The following is a 23,314-nucleotide window of genomic DNA, read 5'->3' on the forward strand; positions in this document are numbered from 1 at the left end:
TATAGAGTTATGTGGTGTGAAATGCCATGTAAATCTCCCTTTGTGGAACCGTCAGTAAAATCTCCATTCATCAGTGTTTTGCAACTGGGATTTATTGTTGGGGGGAAGCTCAAAGTGCTGGGCCCATACCTGCCAAAGAACCCAGCGGCATTCAGGGGCTGGGAATAAGCATAATGCCAAGTCACAGTCTAAAAACACTGGAGGTGTGGGGGGTGGGAGTGGCGGGGCGGGGGGGGGGGGGGGCAATAGGGGGAAAAGGAGACATATGTAATACTTTAAACAATAATAAATAAATAAAATAAAAACACTGGAGGTGTGCACAGCTTCATGGTAGGTGGGGGAGAAACTCAGAGAAAGCCCCACAGAATAAGTGGCACCAGAGATGAGCTTTAAAAGAGGACCAACATTTCTGCTACAATTGGGGACAAGGAAACTTCAATTCCAAGAGGCCAAGAGCAGAGGCAGGGAGGTTGGTATGTTTACAGAGTGATATTGTCTGCATGGGGCAGAAGGGCATGCTGGAGAGAAAAATAAAAAGAATGGCTGGCCCTGACCAGTTTGGCTCAGTGGATAGAGCATCGGCCTGCGGACTGAAGGGTCCCAGGCTCGATTCTGGTCAAGGGCATGTACCTTGGTTGCAGGCACATCCCCAGTAGGGAGTATGCAGGAGGCAGCTGATCGATGTTTCTCTCTCATCAATGTTTCTAACTCTCTGTAAAAAAAAAAAAAATCAATTAAAAATATATTTAAAAAAAAAGAATGGCTGGAAGAACTATGGATGCTTGGCAACCTTAAAGCTTAGAGACTGTCATGGATGCTCTGGAGAGCAAAACAAAGACTGCCATGTGCTATTTGAAAGAAGACAGAATTTGGAACAATATAGTACATCCCTGAAAGGAACGGTTCTCCCCTCTCCAAGTTTCTGCCTCATTCAAATGACCAGGCCAACCTGTATTGTAAACACCACATACAATAAATCATATTACATTATAGAATAATTTCACACGTTTCAGAAGATTCCCCCTGGACTCGACAGCTCTGCTTATATTCCAGCCCCAGCTGGAAAAAAAAAAAAAAGGCTGCTACCTGGCCACGCTCACTGACGTGGAGTACACATAACTTCCAAGGCCCTTCACCAATACTGAAACCACTCAAACTCTGGCGCCTGAGGAGCTCTCATATCCACCAGTAGTCCTCTGCCTGTCTCCAGGGCTGCCTGTCCCCAGGGCTGCCTGTCCCGTGGTCCCCTCCCTCCCTTCCTCTCTCAGATGACTATCCTGTACCTATCTGCCCCAAGAGAGGAGGCATTCTGAGGAGGACATCATACAGCTGAGGCCAGGTGGACGCCAGGGTCTTGGTGGGTGGCACTTATTTTTTTTTTTTTAATTTCAGGTGCCTTTAAACTCAAGAAGTAGAAACCATTCCATCCATTAATAGATACACACTGAACACCTACTAGGTGATATAAAATAAGACATGATCCCTGACCTGAGGGGGTACTCCGTTGGTAAAGGCGTGTAAATAAACATGGGCAATTCGTGTCAAGACTGCTGGGAAGGAGATAAAGATGGATTGCTGTGGAAAGACAGAGAGATACCTAGCCCAGAGGAAAATGGGGAGGAAAAGAGGGTGTCCCAAGAGAGACCCACAAGCTGACTCCTGGAAGGAAGAGCAGGAGCTAGTCTAGTGAATGGGGTGAAAGGAAGGAGAGAGCATAGGAGAATTGGGGAGCAGGATATGAATGAGAATGGCCTGGACACACAGAGAGGGAGTCCTTTGGGCACCTGTGGGTAGTTTATTGAAACTGGTGTTTAGGCTGCAGAGATAAACCCTAAGGTGCCTCAGGAAGGACTGTGTGCACTGCCAGGGAGTTGAGACTTTATCAAGGCAGTGAGGACCCTCCAGTGCTTAGCTGCATGCCTATTCCTGGAAAAACAAAAATCCATACAAGAAAAAAAGTTTTGACTCAGCCACAAATAATAGTCTTAATAACATAAACATTAAATAATTATTTAATCAGAAATTATAATATTGGAAGGACGGGGGACATGGATGACAACTGCTTTAATAGAAAATGGTAATATGGTCTATGGAAATAGAGATTAAGTACCAGAATAGTTCAAATAGTTGAAAATGGTTGTTTTTGGAGAATCAGGAAGGGGAAGGGTGGGAGATGGGGCTGCTACTGCACAACTGACCTTGTAATACATATTTAACTTTGTTGATAAACTATTTAGAAATAAAATTGAGTACCTACATTAATATGAATACATTTTTTAAATGTATGTGTGAATTCCAGCTTCACCATTTAATAACTGAATGACCTGGGCCGACACTTTATCCTCTCTGCAGTTTAGTTTCTTCACCTGTAAAATGGAATAATACCACCTATCTTACTGAGTTATTATGAGGATTAAAGGATATATATAAAGTGCCCACCACTGAGTCTGGAGTTTTGTAGCAACTCAATAAATCACAGGCATTTTCATTTTTAATAAGAGATGGAAAAGAAGCCTAAAAAATATTTTTAAGAAGCCTAGCCTTCTATATTATACTAGAGCAGTGGTTCTCAACCTTCCTAATGCCGCGACCCTTTAATACAGTTCCTCATGTTGTGGTGACCCCAACCATAAAATTATTTTCGGCCCTAACTGGTTTGGCTCAGTGGATAGAGCGTCGGCCTGCGAACTCGAGAGTCCCAGGTTCAATTCTGGTCAAGGGCATGTACCTTGGTTGCGGGCACATCCCCAGTAGGAGGTGTGCAGGAGGCAGCTGATCAATGTTTCTCTCTCATCGATGTTTCTAACTCTCTGTCCTTCTCCCTTCCTCTCTGTAAAAAAAAAATCAATAAAATATATTTTAAAAAAATTATTTTCGTTGCTACTTCATAACTGTAATTTTGCTACTGTTATGAATCGTAATGTAAATATCTGATATGCAGGATGTATTTTCATTGTTACAAATTGAACATAATTAAAGCATAGTGATTAATCACAAAAACAATATGTACTTATATATGTGTTTTCCGATGGTCTTAGGTGACCCCTGTGAAAGGGTCGTTTGACCCCAAAGGGGTCGCGACCCATAGGTTGAGAACTGCTGTGCTAGAGGCTCAGTGCACAAAATTTGTGCACTCAGTCCTTCGCACAGTCTGGGAGCACTTGGGGGATGTCCAACTGCCTGCTTAGGCCTGCTCCCCACGGCAATCAGACATCCTTAGCGCTACTACGCTGGCCAGCCTTGAGCCCGGCTTTTGGCAGAGCGTTGCTCCCCCTGTGGGAGTGCATTGAGCGTCTGCCCCCTGGTGGTCACAGTGCATCATAGCGACCAGTGGTTCCATTATTTGGTCGAGTTGCATATTAGCCTTTTATTATATAGGATTCACCTCTGGTCATTGCAACACAATCCTTTATTCAATAAAGGAATGACTGTATTCATAACGAATAGGAGAAAGGGAAGTTATAATTCTGACATCAAAAACCAAAAACTAGTTAAATGCTTGAAAGTATACCCATCTTTGAAAAAAATATCTACAGAAACAAAAATGTCAAATAATGTCCTTTGGTGAATCTATCTGCCTTGGAAAATAGGGATTTGCAACAACTTTGATTTGCAAGTACGTCTAAAATAAAAAGGTAACTCGGGACTTAATGCAGCTGACAGTAACAGATTTACACAGAAAGACAGTTTCCCTGCGCCGTCTAGCGACCAGCGTTCTTGTCCCTTTCACACCTCAGGCCCTCATATTTCACAATTGGGAACCAAGGGGTCAAATTTAAAAGATCTCTAAGATTATGCAACTTCATGGATATGTGCTTTTGCCTTGGACGTGGCAATAAACATACCACTCAGTGTTCTCATTAGAATCCTAAAACGATGTATTTCCTTAACCTGTTTCTAACTAAAACAAAGTATTTCCAATTCACCAGCCCCTGGACTGGGTCTTGTCACGCTCGCATAGTGGTCGCCCCCGCAGTAGGAACTACATCTCCCAGGGTGCCCCGCGAGTGGGGAGCCCACTCGGATTGGCCCAGGGTCTATGACGCTCAGTGTTTTGGCCCGGACGGTCACATGTTTCCTTTGTTGTGAGCTACAGCAGTGACTGGTGGCTGCAGGAGACTCCGGGGCTGGAAGGAGCGCTGCGCCGCCAGCCGCTAACGGACCGCGGGGCAGCCGCTGCTCGCCACTGCTGCTGGCTGCCTCCAGCCTTCGCCGAGAGGTACCCGGGGATGACAGCTCCGGGACCGGCCGAAAGGCGAGGAACCGGCCAGCGCCGGGGGCGGAGGGGCGACCGAGGTCACGACCACGGAGGTGTCTGCAGGAGGGAGGCCGGCGGCGTCCGGCCTCTCGGGGCCAGACGCGGGGGCGCCGAGGAGAGATTGCGCATGGGGCTGCTGGGCCCCTGTCTGGGGCGAGGGGTCTGCAGGGCGTTCCTGGGGGGTCTTTAGCCCCGCTCGGCAACGACAGTCCTGCAAGGGGGACACCCCAGCCTCCTGGCAGTGCCGCCCCGGAACCGCGGCGATGCTGACGCGCCCCACAGGGGCCGGGTTGGGAGGGACAGGGCCGCCCGGGCTGGGTTAGCAGGTGTCGGCCACCCCGTCGTCTCGGGGGCGGGAGCAGCTGGCGAACGGGGCTGGGGAGACGGGTCCTGCTGTTGCCGACCGGCTTCGAACGGGGCCTCCGCTGCTCTTTCATAATCGAAGGAAGCACTGAATGCGAAGGCCTCAAATCAAGCCTTCCCGTTTGGTGGTGGTGGTGTGTGTGGGGGGAGGGGGGGCGATCGCCGTCTGTCGGGGAGGACGGACGGGGTCAGGGTGGGTTCCCAGGCTACGGGCCAGAGTAGCCCCACTACAGCGTTTGCGAAATGTGCGCGGTCCTGTCACCTGACCGCTACCCCCGCCCCAACCCCCTGCGAGTCTTTGTTTACCGCGGATCGCGGCGGGGCCCGGGCCGAGAACCCGGCCCTGGAGCGACCGTCCCCGGGGAGTCGTGGCGGGAGGGGCTGCGGGCGTTCTGCCGGCCGAGTCTCCGCCTAACCTCCCCACCTTCCTACCACTCCAAGGCTTGGTTTCTTAATTTAGTTCCTAACGTCCCCGCCCCCCCCCCCCCCCCCCCCCCAGGTCCCGGACATTCTGTACGCCGGCTGTTACCGCGGCCGGGATTGGGCGCTGGCGGCGGCCGGCGGGGCGGGAACCGGGGCGCGAGTTCCGAGTGTTGATTGGCGGCCGGCTGGTCGCTAGGGGGTCCTGCCCCGGCAGCTCTTCCCCGCCCCCTCGAAGGTGAGCTGGAGGACGCGCGGGGGCGCGCTCGGCGCTCCTCGGCTCGCGCGGAGCCGGCGGCACGCGCTCCCGCGCGGAGGGACCCTCCGGGTCGCCCTTGGGTGATCCCCGCAGCCTCTGCTAGAACCTGAGGCCCTCAGGGAACTGCAGCCGTGGCCCGCCCGCCAGGGCCGCAGAATTAGGCCGGTTTAAGTGATGTCTTCTCTGCCCCAATGTGGAGCAGGAAGTCCTCTTGCGCGTTTGTTCTGGATGGTTTGTAAACAAGGTTTAACACGTTCAGCGCCAAGCCTGTTTTGTCTCCCTTTCCGTTTAGCCGGCGATATCCGGTCTCACCGATATGCTGGCCGCACCGGTGGCTGACATGGCGCTTAACGTGTTAAATAGCTAAGGAAGGACCCTAACGCCGCATTTTAGGGTGCCTCGGTCACACACACACCCCGCCACCCACACCCCCCAGGCAGGGACTGTACACTAGTTTGGTGGATTTTAATGACTAATTTCTCGCACTCTCGAGCAGCTTTTTAAAAATCACGTCTCAGCATTTGCAGCTGCAGACTGTTTAGGTCCACCAGCTGAGGTTGATTTTTATTAGGTACGTAAAATAGATTTAAACTCTGTCTGCTGTCGACCAAGGTGTGAAATTATAATTCTAAAATATTAGATATCCTTTGAGGATATCCTCCTAAAAGTTAAAGATTCTTCGATACCTCCATTTGAATTCATTGTTTTGTGTGTGTGTGTGTGTGTGTGTGTGTGTGTGTGTGTGTGTGTGTGTGTGTGTTTTAGGGGGGTGAGAGGTTATCTAGGTATTAATCCCCATGGTAATTCAGAATTTGTGATAGCGAATTGCAAATGTGTGTTTGTTAATCCTCACCTCGGTATATTTTTTCCATTGTTTTTTAGAGAAAGTGGGAGGGAGGGAGAAGTAGGAGCAGAGAGTGAGAGTGGAAGAGAGAGAGAGAGAGAGGAACATCAATGTGAGACACAATTATTGGTTGCCTCCCCCATGCGCTCGGGTGGAGCCCGGATGAACCTGCAACCCAGGTATTCGCTTGACCGGAATCCAATCTGCGACCCACCCTTTGGCCCTTCGGCGTGAGGGTCGTCGCTTTAACCACGCAGCCACACCAGCCAGGGTAGCAAATGTCTTGTTTTGAAATTGTAAGTTACTGTGACTGTAATAAAATCTACCAAAACGTTCATTTTAGCCATAGTGTGTTGAAGATGCAGTTTTCCTGATCTCATGGGGAGATCCTGGAAATAGTGCTTGGGTTTTATCAGGTTTTCTTTTCCTATAAATCCATAGGAATTGACCCAAAACTTAATGCATTTCTGTAGGAGGTTGATTGAGCCATCTGCGTAAAGCAAGACTTAAATATGAACAATTTTCATTGGTTGTGCATTTAATACATTTTTTAGATAGAAGTGGAGATGACCACCATAAGGAGCAGCTTCTGTGATCCCAAACTGATCCTACGTGTGCATTCTGGGCTTTCAACCCATCTAAATAAATACAAAATGCAAACCTTTTTTAAAAATAGAACCACCATTAAAAGGCTGCTTGTCCAGACAAAGCCTGTGACTTAGTCTCTAAACAGGAAGAAGAAATAGTATTCCGAGTTAGAGCTGTCAGCTTTAATTCAAACTTTCTTAGCTTTTGTCCAAGTTGCTAAATCCTTAATGCTTTTTGCTAATTCTTAAATAAGCGGCTGTAGTTATTTTTGTATATACTTTTTAAGATCCTATTCTATTAAAAACAATAGCTAAACTAACATTTTTAATTGACCAGTTTGTCACTCTGCTTAAACTCACATAAGGGCTACAGTTTTTCAGATTTGGGCACATCTTAAAGTTTACTAAATTAGTGTTTAAATTAGGCTTTACCTATTCAGTCGTTTCTGAAAGTTATTTTTGTAAGTAATTTGTGTCACCTAAGGTAAATAAAAATCACTTGACTTATAAAAGCTTTTATACGTAGAGAAGTCATTTAAAATACTGGATCTCAAACTTGTTCAAGTGGCAGAGCATCGATAGTGTTCTTACAGACTTCAGTAATTCTAATAGGAAACATAATTCTAACAGAAACCATAACTATATTATATATCTATAGGTCTTTCAATTTTAAAATAAAACAATGCGTTAAATACCTAAAAGAAACATGTTAGCAAGATAAAGCCAATGAAGTTAAGTTTACATGTCAAGTCTAGTGAGAAGCATGAGTAGACTCAATAGGATAGCGTAATACCAGGTATGATGTCTGATGATTAATGATTTGTTTTTCTTCCTTTGAGGAATATTAATAGCCAAAATTTTTAAGGCAAGGAAGAGAAACACTGAGTGGAGAAATTCAATTTTTGGATTCTGTAATTTGGGAAAAGATGGTATTCTTTTTTATAGAATCATACGGTTTAGTCTGACATTGTTTAAGCACTCCTAAATGTTTCATCATCATATACTTCTTATTTCTCTTTCATTAATCAAAGTCATAATGTATTGACCATTTGAGGTTCTAGTAAACAAAGGGTAATCACTAGTTGCTATAATTCTAAGCAAAGAAATATAAGGTTTTAGTTTATTTCTGATATCTTAAGTGGGTAAATATGTTCTTGGTGGTTCCATTAAGAAATTAAAAATGTTGAAAACAGCAGCTTGCAGACAGGACTTTATTCGATGTATAAAACTTGGTTCAGGAATCACTGCTCCAAACGTAAACCTTTAAATTGAAAATTTAAGAGCATAAATTTAAATATAATCATTCAAATGAATTAGCTAACTTTTGTGAAAACATCAGAAATTTATAAAAATTGCTTAGTTTTACACAGTATCACGTTAAGTATAATTTTCTAGTTATTTTAAAATAATGGATTTATTATGTTGCAGTTGTTTTCTTCCTTCTTTTGGCTTACTATGTATCTTTAAAGATAAACCTTTTTTTGGTTGGTCTTCTGTTGTCTCTGCTATTTTTTCACTCAAGGTTAAATTTGAGAAAATGAAGTCATGTAGAGCATAGCATATGGCAATTCTTTACTGCATGTTATAATGACTGTGTTAATAAAAATGTTGGACTCCCTTTTTCTGGTATTTATTAATCTTTATAAGCCCCTCATTAATCTGTATTATCTTTAAGGCTAATTGTAACTTCTTTCTTTGTATAGAATTCCTGCATTCTAAAGGAAAAAATAAGCTTGGTTGCAGCACACCTACACTCTAGATTAATTCTGATAGTATACATCTTCTTTGGACTTTGTATGCTGACCCCCTCTGTCCCGTAAGTATTAGCTAAAAACCCTGCAGAAAATGCCCAGATGAATTGTCTTGCCCTTCTACTTCTTAAGGGAGCAATTTTCTATCTTTTTTCATTTAATTACTAAAATTCTGCAGCACACCAAAAATACATTATTTTTTTGCCAATCTGACAAAAAAAAAGGTATAATTTTTTATTCATTCATACTGGACGGCTCTTGTTGTATTGGCTGTTGTCATTTTTCTTATTTGGCAATCTAAGGGAAAGGAAGTCAGTGCCCCTGACTAAATAGTCAGGTATTGCATGTTTGAAAAATTCTTGCAGCACACCGGTTGAAAATCGCTGCCTTAAGGTATAATTCTAGATCAGATCAGTCATCAGAGAATCTATTCCAATCTGCACCTGTGTTTTCTGCTAGAGAAACACTGAGAAAATGAATCTATTTTAATTTCAGTCTTGGAGTTCTTGTTTGGTTCTTACATTAGCCAATCCCAAAGTCTAAAATTGGATCTGAATCCAATATTTGCGACCCCAGTGCCAGACGAAGGATAGGCTCTTTATAAATGTTTCTTGAATTGAGCTGAATACCTGTGTTGGCTCAGAATCTCTTATTGCCATTGGGAAGAAGCATTTAGCTAGGATTAACAATCCCCTGATTTGACCAATTTGAGATATTCTTTACCAAAGGTACACACAAGTTAGACTGTATTCTACAAGTAAAGAAACATGCAAGATAACATTCACCTCACAATCATCGCATAATCGGGGTACAGAGAAGTGTGTTCATGTATTTCTGTAGGAAAACAATCAATAGTCCATAACTTGGTCTATAGATATATGGGCCAGAAACCAGGTCCATTAGTGTTCAATTGCTATTCTGTGCACAGTTCAAGTTGCTAGTATTTTCTCTTAAGCATTCCTCTACTCCCCTTCTGCCTTCCCGCCCCAAAAAAGGAGTTATGCTAAATTAGTTAGTTTCAATAGGTACTACATCTATATAAGCCCCAACAAAGCAGAAGAAATAATACATTTATATTAAAAGATCAAAAATTATTTTATAAACTTGGAGATTCTATATTGACAATCTAATTACTGTGGATTTTAAAATGAATTTTTTCCTGAATTACCTAGAACACTTGAGATTTTTCTGAAATGTATTCCATGGTTATATAATATATAATGACTAAATTGTTTACTTTTGGTAATATTGATAGACCAATTCAGAATTATTTAATGGCTCTAAACTCAGATGTGATATCTATTACCAGACATTCTTCAAATATCAGTTATCACATGATATCTATTTTTCTCATCTCACTGTCACCATTAGCTTGCTGTTGATGCCAGTGTTTACTCATCTTTCACTCAAGAAACCTTACTGCAGGATAAAATTGTCAAGTAAAGACGTTGGTAAATAACAAAACTAGTTTGTATGTAAAATAACATAAAATTATTAATTTTCTTTCAGGAATTGTTATTCAGTAATGATTTTCTATACAAAAGTAAACTTCCAGTTGGAAACTAAAATCAACTAAAAAATTTTTTTAACATATTAGTAAATCCTGCCAACGACCAGTATAAGTGATTCGTATCTGATTTATATGTTGCTGCTGTTCTCCGTTTATTTTAGGTGTGGAAATTGAAACAACACAAATATTTTGACTGAGGCTTTGATCAAGCAAATGCTAAAAAGGTATTTATAATATTTATAAACTATTTAAACATTGTAATTTGGAGATTTAAACCACTTTACTTTCTTTAACCAGGAATCACTTAGGTCAGTAAGAGTCACAAGGAGCAGTTCTGTCCTCAAGATCATAAAGGAATGCAATCTCACGGTCGTTTCCATTACTAAATACAGTGTTTACCCAGTCCTTTCCTCCCCTTCCTGAAACTCTCAGTCCCCCGTCAACATTTTTCCCCAGTCTTAGAGACACTAAAATAAGTTATCTCCACTCATTTTTCTGGGACATAAATCAAATACATCTAATTTTAAATTTACTTAACAATCAGAAACTAGGTCTACAACATTTATGAGTTCTGCAGTTGGAAATAAACCCTACAGTATACTTAACAAGAAGAATCTTCTGGCCCTGACTAGTGTGGCTCAATTGGTTGGGCGTCATCCAGTGCACTTAAAGGTTGCCAGTTCGATTCTCATTCAGGGCACATGACTGGGCTGTGGGCTGGAGCCCTAGTGTGGGGCATGCAGGAGGCAGCCAATCGATGTTCCACTCTCAAATCGATGTTTCTCTCTGCCTCTCCCTTCCTCTCTAAAGATCAATTCAATTAAAAACAATATTCTGTTAAGAAAAGTCTTCCTTTCAAGTGACATTGTAGCTCCAGAAATAAAGCCCCTAAAGAAATGAGGGAGAAAAAAGTTAGTAGCTCTTCTAGACAAATCATGTGATATGGGTAGGCAGTCATTGACACGACCATCTGATCACCCTTGCATCCACTAACTTACCTAGATATAATTTTCTAATTAAATTTCCTTGGAGCAAACATTTTCCTCTTGTTTTGTCCAGAGATGCCAAATTGATTTCTTGCTTTTTCCGTTACTAGTTAAAATAAAATACTTGATTTGTGTAAAATGGGAAAACAGCGGCTAATAAATTAACATATAGAAGCCCAGAAGATAAACTTTGAAATGCATCTCATATTTCTAAGATCCTTCTGTGCAAATCATTTACCCACCCTGTCATCTAGGGAGCGTTTATGTTTTATGCTTTCTGGAGACTGGTTAATGGGAGAGTTCCTAGAAAGTCCAGAGAAAGTGAGGATGTCCGAAAAGCCAAGCCAAAGCTGCTCGGGAGGAAACAGCCCAGGTCTAAGAGGTAGCCACTTACAAAGCAAGCAGTAGACAGTATCTTGTTGCTGGTGAATACTTTATAATAGCAGGTGATTTTTATAGTTGTTCTAATCCAGGATTCCCAGTTTTACATTGGGTAAAAGACGTGAAAGAGCCCTTGTCAGTAATTAAGGAACCAGCTATGAGAATAAGGGGCAGAAAATCATTAAAAGACAGACCCTTAACTCCTATAAAGTTTTTGAGGTTTTATGTGTGTGCTTAAATGTTTGTTTTGAGAGTAGTTTATTAAAGCTGAGGACATTGAAACAAGGAGGGGCTTAGGACAGAAGAAGCAACAGGAGAGCCTAGGCAGAGTCATTTAGTAATGTTATGGGAAAGAAATGAGCCTAGGTGGGGTTGCTTTGGCTCACTGAGAAGTAAAAGCCGCAGTGAAAGAAGTGAGCCAGGCTGGCTGCTGTCAGCTCACTGCAGTCAGAAAAAGGGGACCTTGGAGACAGGTTTAGGGGGTTAACCCAGGACAAGCTGCCCGCTGCTCCATTGTTCCCCTGGTTGCAAGTCTCAGTGGGATCCCTTAGCGCAGCGGTTCTCAACCTGTGGGTCACGACCCCTTTGGGGGTCGAACGACCCTTTCACAGGGGTCGCCTAAGACCATCGGAAAACACATATATAATTACATATTGGTTTTGTGATTAATCACTATGCTTTAATTATGTTCAATTTGTAACAGTGAAATTGGGGGTCACCACAACATGAGGAACTGTACTAAAGGGTCGCAGCATTAGGAAGGTTGAGAACCACTGCCTTAGAGTTTAGGAGTGCATGCCTGTGAGAGAGGAAGGGCAAGGGAAAGGCCCAAACGTGTGCTCCCAGGAGGAAGAGCACACAAGTTTTAATCAGCCTTATATTGGTACTTAACTCACTCAATATGCTACCCCAAAGTTAATACAGTCAGATACTAGATAACAAACACAGTAAGACTGTTAACTACAGAACAGAGTATCTTTTCATTTATGTAAGAGAAACTTGTCCCGTTTCTCCAAAAGGGAGATTCTATAATGCTGCAGTCATCACAGGGATGCATATGTCTTTTCAAATTAGTATTTTGGATTTCTTCAGAAAAATACCCAAGTGGAATTGCTGGATTATGTGATAGTTCTATATTTAATTTTTTTAGGAACTTCCATATTATTTTCCATAATGTTAAGCCTTCTTCATGCTACCATCATTTGTCCTAGATATCTGACTGTTTAAATACTTCGGGAAGAAGCTGGGACCTTTAGAAGTGATTGTGTATGAAATTCTGAGGGCATGGGGATAGATGAAAGCTACCCCGAGTGCTCTTAAGCCGATGACAAATATATTTTGGGTCATGTATCAACTTAAGATGTGAAAAGCCAGTAGGAGAAGAACCACCTTAAAAATTAAAATTTAAGAGAATTGATAGCTATAGCCCAGTGCCTCAATTCATTAGTTACCTATTCATAGTCACTTCTGAGGGAGGTTTAAAAACAAATTATTTCCTATTTATAGTGGACATTTAGGGGGAAATAGAGAAAAACAAAACAAATCACTTCACATTTGGCGTATTTGCCTCCTTTTTTGTATCTCTTGATGCACTGATTCATAAATTTTTCTATTTCCTTAGCATATGTTTTATGATCTGCTTTTCATTTACTACCTAGTTAATTCTTCCCCATGTCATTAAATAGTCTATATAATATTTTAAAATATATTTTTATTGATTTCAGAGACAAAAGAAGAGTAAACGAGAGAGAGAAACATCAGTTACCAGAATCATTGATCATCTGCCTCCTGCACGCCTCCTACTGGGGATTGAGCCCAAAACCCAGCATGTGCCCTACCTGGAATCGAACTGTGACCTCCTGGTTCATAGGTTGATGCTCAACCACTGATCCACACCAGCTGGACTAGTATACATAATTTTTAAAGGCTGCATAGACTGTTCCATCCTTAAAATGTACTTTGGTTTAACTAATCCCCTATTGTAGGTCATTTAGGTTGTTTTAAGTATTTTTTATTAAAACAGCATTGGGCCCTAGCTGGTTTGGCTCAGTGGATAGTGCATCAGCCTGGGGACTGACAGGTCCTGGGTTCGATTCTGGTCAAGGGCACATGCCCAGGTTGTGGGCTCAATCCCCAGTGGGGGAGTGTAGGAAGCAGCCGATCAATAATTATCTCTCATCATTGATGTTTCTATCTCTCCTTCTCCCTCTCCCTTCCTCTCTGAAATCAATAAAATATATTTTTTAAAATAGAGCATTGGGCATCTCTGTAGATAAATCTTTCTACATATCCTGTTATTTCCTTAGGAATGCTGGAAAAGGACTTGCTAGTCAAACAATATGTATATTTTTAAAGACCATTAATAAATATAATTGAATTCCTGTCTAGCAACACTAGTATATTAAGATGATATACACTTATTTTAGGATTCTGAATATAGTCAAATTCTGTGTCGTACAGTATTCTGACTTACCTTTATAGTCAGTGGATAAAACCCCGCTGTGTAAAAGGGAAGACAGAAGGTTATTAGTAATTCCCAAAGTACACAGTATCCTTTCACCTGGGGGGCTAAAGGAATACTGTTGCAAATTACTCCTAAGGTTCTAATTGTGCAAATGCAATTTTTATTTATCAATTTTTATCAAAACTAAGTAGTGCTCAATACCCTACATGAAATATATTACATGATTTTGTTGCAGTGTTACATCAAAATGAAATTATATAATTTGAATACTGAATTTTTTACTTATTAAAATGTTTTCACTTTTTTTCTTTTTTCACTTTTAGCCACGTAAAGAAGATCCCTAACAGTCATTTCTCAGCAGTTATATAGTCAACTGATGTAACGATGGTCCTAATATTAGGACGAAGACTAAACAGAGAGGATCTCGGGGTGCGTGATTCCCCAGCAACTAAGCGTAAAGTCTTTGAAATGGACCCTAAATCTCTGACAGGCCATGAATTTTTTGACTTCTCTTCAGGATCATCCCATGCTGAAAACATACTCCAGATATTTAATGAATTCCGAGATAACCGATTATTCACAGATGTTATCATTTGTGTGGAAGGGAAAGAATTTCCTTGCCATAGAGCTGTTCTATCAGCCTGTAGTAGCTACTTCAGAGCTATGTTTTGTAATGACCACAGGGAAAGCCGAGAAATGTTGGTTGAAATCAATGGTATCTTAGCTGAAGCTATGGAATGCTTTCTGCAGTATGTGTATACTGGAAAGGTGAAGATCACTACAGAGAATGTACAATATATCTTTGAAACATCAAGCCTCTTTCAGATCAGTGTTCTCCGTGATGCATGTGCCAAGTTCTTGGAGGAGCAACTTGATCCTTGTAATTGCTTAGGAATTCAGCGCTTCGCTGACACCCATTCACTCAAAACACTCTTCACAAAGTGCAAGACTTTTGCATTACAGACTTTTGAGGATGTGTCCCAGCATGAGGAGTTTCTTGAGCTTGACAAAGATGAACTTATTGATTATATTTGTAGTGACGAACTTGTTATTAGTAAAGAGGAGATGGTTTTTGAAGCTGTCATGCGTTGGGTCTATCGTGCTGTTGATCTGAGAAGACCACTATTACATGAGCTCCTGACACATGTGAGACTCCCTCTGTTGCATCCCAACTACTTCGTTCAAACAGTTGAGGTGGACCAATTGATCCAGAATTCTCCTGAGTGTTATCAGTTGTTGCATGAAGCAAGGCGGTACCACATACTTGGGAATGAAATGATGTCCCCAAGAACTAGGCCACGAAGGTGAGAAAACTGTTTACAAATTAACTACAATATAATTAACAAAAGTTTTTTTTTTAAAGTATTTTTAAACATCCTGAAGGTAATTTCAGTGTAGTCATTTATATGTATTGTTGCATGTAGATTTATATAATTTAAATGTCTCACCCAGTGAAGACTAGATTCATTCTTTGTTATTGTTCTGAGCTGTCAGAGGGTGTTGCAAAGGGTCTTTGCAACCGTGCATGTCTCAACATATTTCTACTAATTTCTCATAGCCTTCGTAGGGTCCCAAAGCATTCCACTTTTCTTTCCAGAGAGTCTTTGGATAGAAAGGAGCTAAAGACTTTGGCAGACTAAAAGACAACATGAAATATAGAGGTGAAGTAAGTAAGTTCATGTACAATGAGTGGATTCTCAGATAAAAACCCAACCTTCAGATCTTGTCTCATTGCCATAGTTACTATATTTAACGTCAATCTCAGTTTTTAAATTTTTTTCTGATTACAAAAATTATATCATCATTATACAGAATTTGGAAAATTTATGTTATGTTAAGGGGTAGGAATGCAATTAAATAGTGTACAATTATATCTCAATAAAACAAAAACTGACTCTAGTTTTTTAAAAAGCAATTGTTAATTGTTTAACAAAGGACAAAAGAATACAATTTTATTCTGTAAGTGTACAGATTTTTTCTAAGTTCCTCTTCTTTTTTTTAAAGACTCTTCAGAGACTTGGGCTGAGTTTAAGAATGTAGAGAGGCCATGGTTAAATGTATTAAGAAAACTAAACAGCTTCAGGGATATTCCACAACTTTTCTGGATGCACAGTATCCCTCCAAGGAAAATCACTCATTCTTCCAAACAGAGTCCCTTGTAGCAGAAGAATGTTTTGGAGTCAGATAGGACTGACAATACCTATTCTGCATATCTCATGGGATTAGAAGGGACCAAGGGATATGTGTTGTAAAATCAAAGTAATTCATTTATTATTAATGTTATTTACAAAGAAATGACCTGAATGAACATATTGGAGCCTCGGGCTAATTAGGTTAGGTAATAAATACTTTTCCTGATTCACTTAATTACTTGATTTGCAAAAATTTACTTCCAATTTTGAAGCGGACCAATCCATTTTATACAGTGGAACACATCTATATAAAAGATTGCTATATCACCTTTCTTTATGAGGCAAGTAGAAAAAAACAAACTATAGTTATATTGAATTTACAGACTATTATAAATATAATAGCGGATATTTATTTTGTGTAGGCATTTTGTGAGGAATCCTTTATTTTACAACTCTGCAATCAACTTCTGTCCCTCATATTGTCTTTCACTTACTTGTTACTGCATGTTAGTACCCATCACTAGGGATTTCATTATCTGAACAATGTGTATTATTTATACAGGTTCTCATCTTTCTGAGAAACTCCAAAGTTCTTTGAAAAAGGGGTGATGTCTCCACTTCTGCAACTGCAGTTCATTCCCGACTTCTGCTCCAGTCACTCTCCTGAAACTCCTCTCAGTCTGGTCATCACTGACCTTCTGTTTGTTATTTGTTAGACGCCTCTTTCCAGTCTTTATCCAGCTTGGTCTCTCTTTAGGATTGGACATTATAAATTGCTTTAATCCCTCTTGAAACTCCTCCTTTAGCTTGTGGAGTACCATTTTCTTCATGGCCTTATTTCTCCAGCTGCTCTTTTCCAGTTGATGGTTCTATATCTAGTCTTGGGAATGTTTATAGTCCCTTTGGTTCACATCTCTTTATCTTGCCTTACACACTTTCCTAGCCCGTGGTCGGCAAACTGCGGTTCACTAGACACACGTGGCTCTTTGGCCCCTTGAGTGTGGCTCTTCCACAAAATACCACGTGGTGGCGCGCACGTACAGTGCGATTGAAACTTCGTGGCCGATGCGCAGAAGTCAGTATTTTGTGGAAGAGCCATACTCAAGGGGCCAAAGAGCCACATGTGGCTCGCGAGCCACGGTTTGCCAAGCCGCAGTTTGCCCACCGTTAGGCGATCTCCTCTACTCTCATGGTTTTAATTACCATGCATGCTATTGACTATTAAACCTATATCTCCAGTCCAGACTTTTTCTTTCATTCATTCATTCATTCATTCAGCCAATGTTACTTTTTTTTTGACTTGAAGATGCATCTTTTAAAAAAAATAACAGGCAAAATAATATCACACTTAAAGTTAATAGTTATTTAATATTATCTAATACCCAATTCATATACATACTTCCTCCAGACTGTTCTTTAATGAATTTGGATCTAATCCAGGATCACTTATTGCATCTGGTTATTTCCATGAAGTCTCTCTTATTTCAGAACAATTTCTTTTTTGTGATTCTGACTTGTTGATGAGCAAGTTGTCCAGAAAAGTATTCCGTCTTCTGTATCAGTCTGGCTGCTTCCTTATGGTATCATTTACCTGCATTTAGTTATGTTTCTGGAAACGAAGTTGGCTCTGCAAGCCTCAGCTTAATGGAGACCAGTTAAGTATTTCTGGCAAGAGCTCATCCTAGGTAATGTGTCAGATTAGGGGACACAGACTATCTGGTTGCCTTCACATTAGCGATGCAAAGATTAACTCCAGATTAGGGTGATGACAGTCAGTTTCCACCAGTGAACAATTAGGTTATACTCCACATTAGTCAATGTTTCTTTAGTGTTTATCCTGTGCCAAGTATCCTTCAGAGTTCAACACATATTAGATATTCTACATATATATACCCACGTGTCTCTTAAATAACAGAGGAAACCCAAAAATGCACCCAAGCATGAAAGTTTGATAATCTGTAAGTGTAATTGCATGTGCAGCCTATTCGTGCACCAACTGCGCCCGGTGCGTGCCCAAGGACAAGGCCATTAAGAAGTTTGTCATCCGAAACATAGTGGAGGCCGCAGCCGTTAGGGACATCTCCGAAGCGAGTGTCTTCGACGCCTATGTGCTTCCCAAGCTGTGTGTGAAGCTGCATTACTGTGTGAGCTGTGCCATTCACAGCAAGGTAGTCAGGAATCGTTCTCGTGAAGCCTGGAAGGACCGAACACCCCCACCCCGATTTAGACCTGCGGGTGCTGCCCCACAACCTACACTGCCAGTTGTAAACCCATGGAGAGAAAACAGTGGAGACCAATCACAGAAGGAACAAAGCTTAGGAACAGTAGTTGTCTTTTTAATAATATGTATTATGCAACTTTAAATGTCTGTGCTAATACATAATATTAATAATATTTTTTTATTGATTTCAGAGAGGAAGGGAGAGGGAGAGAGCGATAGAAACACCAATGATGAGAATCATTGATTGACTGCCTCCTGCATGCCCCCCACTGGGAATCAAGCCTGCAACCTGGCATGTGCCCTTGACTGGAATCGAACCCAGGACCCTTCAGTTCACAGGCTGACACTCTATCCACTGAGCCAAACCAGCTAGGACCATAATATTATTTTTTAATAAACACCAAGCATCATGATGTGTTTAGAGTACTGACTTCAGAAACAGACAGGCCTGGATTATAATCTGGCTCTACACTAGTTAATTCTATGATCTTGGGCAAGGCACTTTAACTTGACGATGTATCAGTTTTCACATCTGTAAAATGAGCATAATATTATCTACCTTGTAAAATTGTTGTGAGTGCCCTAGCCAGTTTGGCTCAGTAGATAGAGCATCTGCCTGCGGACTGAAGGGTCCTGGATTTGATTCCGGTCAAGGGCACATGCCTGGATTGCAAATTCAATCCCCATTGTGGGTCTGCAGCCAATCAGTGATTCTCTGTCATCATTGATGTTTCTCTCTCTCTCTACCCCTTCCACTCTGATATCAATAAAATATATATTTTTTTAAATTGTGAGTAGTAGAGATATCATATGAAAGAATGCATAACCTAGCATTTGACATACAAAAAAACATAATAAAAATTATTACTGGTTTCATGAAGAAAATACATTTTAAGTATATGCTGTACTTTTACAGAACAGGAAATGTGATTGAGGCAGAAATGCTTGCTATCAAATGGTTCATTTTAAGCATAAATTGTTCATATCTATGAGAAAAAAAATCAATGCTCTTTGCTATACTCAATTGAGCAATAGGTAGCTAATCCTATATAATAAAAGCCCAGCAACCTAACAGCAGAACGACCAGAACAACCATTTGACAAGTCGCTATGATGGCACTGACCACCAGGGAGCAGACACTCAACACAGGAGCTGCCCCCCTGGTGGTCAGTGTGCTACCACAGTGAGAGCTCCGCTTAGCTGACCAGGATGAGCGGCTACTCCCGCTGAGAACCCCGGGCTGCGATCATCGCCTCCTTGCCCCAGGCTCCTCCTCCTCACTCCCTACCACCTCCTCCGGACGCCCGCAGCCTGCGCAGCGCTGACCCTGGAGGCTGGAAGGCGGGTTCATGGCCACCGTGGGACTGAGGCCTACTCCACTGCCTCTCAGTGCTATTGGCTTTGGACCAGTCCCGACCAGTTCCCCTGGAGAAGTGAGTACTCCGGCTCCACAAAAGATGCCGGACCAGGGAGCAGTTGCTCAGAGGGCAGGTGCACAGCCACTTGGCAGACTGGGATGAGCGGTGCTGCCACAGCAGGCTTATCCCCACAGGCCACGCCCTCCACCAGTGCACGAATCCCGTGCACCAGGCCTCTACTATTTAATAAGCTCCTACCTCTTGTCTAATAATCAGTTACTATATAATGAATATCGGAATATAACTGCCATAATGAGAACAAGGTTCAAGTTCCTATTAGAAACCATTTGAGAAAACTAAGATAAGGGCTTTTTGTGTGTTCTTTAAAGAAATGGTGTTTTAGTTGAAAGAGGCTTGTAAATACAGAAAAAAGACTCATGCTTGCCAGAAAGGAGAGGAGCCGTGGGACTGGATATAAAAGCTGAAGGGATTAAGTACAAATTGGTAGTGACAAAATAGCCACCAGGATGTATAGTCAATAATATTGTAATAACTATTGATGGTACCAGATGGTACTGGAAATATCAGGGGGGATACTTTGTAAAGTATATGATTATCTAACCACTATGCTGTACACCTGAAACTAATACAAAAAAATGTTGAATCTAAAAAAATAGTGTTGTAAGATTAATAAATACCTTCATTCTTTATTTTATAGGTGATAAAACTGAAGCACAGTTAAATGAACCAATTTGTTCTTGTCATAAAGTTACTTAGTGGCAGAGCCAAGACTAAAATTTTTTGTTCTGAATATTTGTTCTAGTCCCTCTTAAGGATGTTATTCTATACTATAGGGTACATGGTTTCCCATCTTAAATACATGTTAATTCATTGTTATTTTGAACTCTAACATTTTTACATAACAGCATATATATTGTAATTTTTCCTCTACCTGACCTTTGGTATATCAGTTGTCCCAAAGGATACCTCTGTTACCAAATTTTTGAACTCTTTTTAGAAATATTCTTTGTATATAAGTATGGTGTGTGTGTGTGTGTGTGTATGCATACCACATACCTCCCCACTTTTGTTTATGCAGATAGTAGGTACTATAGTTTTGCACCTTGTTTTTTTTTGTTTGTTTTTGCACCTTGTTTTTATCACTTAAAAGTATCTTGGAGATTGTTCTACATCGCCACATAAAAGACTTATTTTTTTCATTTATTTTTATTTTTGTTATGGATTTTTTTAAATCTTTTTTTGTTTGTTAATCTTCACCCAAGGATTTTTTTCTATTGATTTTTAGAGAGAGTGGAAGGGAGGGAGAGAGGGAGGGAGGTGGAGAGAGAGAGAGAGAGAAACATCAATGTAAGAGAGACATATCAGTTGGTTGCCTCCCACACATGTCCCAACTGAGGCTGGGGGTAGGAGATGGGGTGGGAAGGTGGGAGGGGGAGATCAGCAACCCAGGTATATGCCCTTGATGGGGAATCAAACCCTCGATCCTATGGCTAGTGCTCAGGCCTCAAATAATTTTTTAAAAGCTGTATAGTATACCATAATTTATTTGATTCATCTCTTAATGATAGATGTTTAAGTTGTTTATAGATTTTTGTTATTACAAAGAATGCTCAGTATTGTGCATATGTCTGCATTCACTGATAATTTATAACTTGAATTACCAGAAATAGAATTGCTCAGTCATAGGATATGGGCATTTTTAATTTTGGTAGTTACTGTATAAAATTTTCTTCCAAGCTATACTTCAGCCAAAAATATGAAAGTGTCTATTTCTCAATTCCTTTGTCAACATATCATATTATTAGGTTTTGTAAATCTTTGCTACTCTGGAAAGTGAAAACCATATCTCAAAATTTTTTTAGAATTTTTATTTATTGATTTTAAAAGTAGGAAGGGAGGGAAAGCGAGAGAGAGAGAGAGATTGATTTGTTACTTTACCTATTTATGCATTCATTGGTTGATACTTGTATGTGCCCTGACTGGGAATCGAACCAGCAACCTTTTGGTGCATAGGACGACACTCCCACTAACTGAACCACACTGGCCTGGGCAAAGCCAACTAACTAAAATTCCATAGACCCTTATGAACAAAAAGAGCTTGGATGAGCTCTCAGTTTTTCCTGTCTCTCTCTTAAGTTTAAAGTACAAATTAAAAAGCCAGTGTTTAACATAAATTTTGGGACTCTCTTAATGCTCTTAAAAGTTGTTTTTTCCACTCTAAAAATAGCCCATGCTCATTATTGTTTTGAAATTTTATGTTACTAGAAAGTGGGAAGCCACACATGCAGAAACAATCATCATTAGCATTTTGGTCTATTATTTTTTTAATATGTTTTTATTGATTTTAGAAAGAAGAGAGGAAGGGCGAGGAGAGAATGAGAAATATCTCCGAGAGAAAACTATCAATTGGCTGCCTCCTGCACGCCCCTACTGGGGATCAAGCCCACAACCTGGGCATGTGCCCTGACTGGGAATCAAACCTGTAAACTCTCGGTGCATGGGACAACTCAACTAACTTGAGCCACACCAGCCAGGACCTTTCTTATTTTATTTTATTTTAATTTAATTTTTTTAATATATTTTTATTGATTTCAGAGAGGAAGGGAGAGAGAGAGAGATAGAAACAACAATGATGAGAGAGAATGGTTGATTGGCTGCCTCCTGCACGCCCCCTACGGGGATCGCCTGCAACCCAGACATGTGCCCTGGCCAGGAATCAAACCATACCCTCCTAGTTCATAGGTCAACACTCACCCACTCAGCCACACTGGCTGGGTGCAGACCTTTTTAATATAAATATTAATTGTACCTTATGTACAGCTTTTATCTTGCTTTTTTCTTTTTTAACATTCTTTGTTATAAACGTTGTTAACATTTTTAGTGACTACCAACATTTTGAGTGGGATTACCTAAATTTACTTAACTTTAAAAAAATTTTTAAATAATTTCTGTACATATACAATCATGTGTTGCTTAACAAAACGTATACATTCTGAGAAATGCCCCTTTAGGTGATTTTATAGTTGTGCATACATCATAGTCTGTATACCCCACTGCACACGTAGGCTATATGGCATTACCTATCGCTCCTAGGCTATAAGCCTCAGTCTACACCTTGTTACTGCACAAAACAACATGAGATGAAATCAAACACAAGAGAAAATAATGCAGTCAGGAGACACAATAAGCAAAATGTATGAGGCTGCTGCTGGTATAACACAGCATTTTGGTTTACAGCAAATTTTTTTTTAAGTATAAAGAGTACACTCGCCGAAACCGGTTTGGCTCAGTGGATAGAGCGTCGGCCTGCGTACTAAAAGGTCCCAGGTTTGATTCCGGTCAAGGGCATGTACCTGGGTTGCGGGCATATCCCCAGTGGGAGATGTGCAGGAGGCAGCTGATCGATGTTTCTCTCTCATCGATGTTTCTGGCTCTCTATCTCTCTCCCTTCCTCTCTGTGGAGAATCAATTAAATATATTTTTTTAAAAAAAAGAGTACACTCTAAAACAATGATTTAAAGTATAGTATAGTTAATACATAAATATAGTCATTTATTATAATTTTCATGTATTATGTATTATACATAAATCTATGTGCTATACTTTTATATGACTGGCAGTGCAGTAGGTTTGTTTGCACCAGCATCTCCATAAACACGAGTAATGCATTGCACTACAACTTTATGACGGCTATAATGTCACTAGGTGATAGGGATTTTTCAGCTCCATTACAATCTTATGAGACCACCCTTCTATCTG

The 23,314-nt window shown here is 40.8% G+C and overlaps 1 protein-coding gene across 7 annotated transcripts in view; it reads left to right on the forward strand.

The window, feature by feature from the left end:
• The first annotated feature begins 4,061 nt into the window (after positions 1–4,061).
• Positions 4,062–23,314, forward strand: part of KLHL24 (kelch like family member 24) — a 36,923-nt gene continuing 17,670 nt past the window's right edge. For 3 of the 7 annotated variants that reach the window (XM_059687160.1, XM_059687167.1, XM_059687166.1), the window contains exons 1-4: positions 4,062–4,219; positions 8,435–8,547; positions 10,154–10,216; positions 14,147–15,127. In XM_059687160.1, coding sequence (XP_059543143.1) covers positions 14,208–15,127 — 920 coding nt within the window. In that variant the 5' untranslated portion in view covers positions 4,062–4,219; positions 8,435–8,547; positions 10,154–10,216; positions 14,147–14,207. Of the gene's footprint in view, positions 4,220–6,085; positions 6,441–8,434; positions 8,548–9,853; positions 9,934–10,153; positions 10,217–14,146; positions 15,128–23,314 lie in introns of those variants that run through there. The other 4 variants (XM_059687161.1, XM_059687163.1, XM_059687165.1 and 1 more) reach the window with 4 other exon arrangements.

Source organism: Myotis daubentonii, chromosome 3 (genome assembly GCF_963259705.1).
Source record: "Myotis daubentonii chromosome 3, mMyoDau2.1, whole genome shotgun sequence".
Classification (NCBI taxonomy): Eukaryota; Metazoa; Chordata; class Mammalia; order Chiroptera; family Vespertilionidae; genus Myotis; species Myotis daubentonii.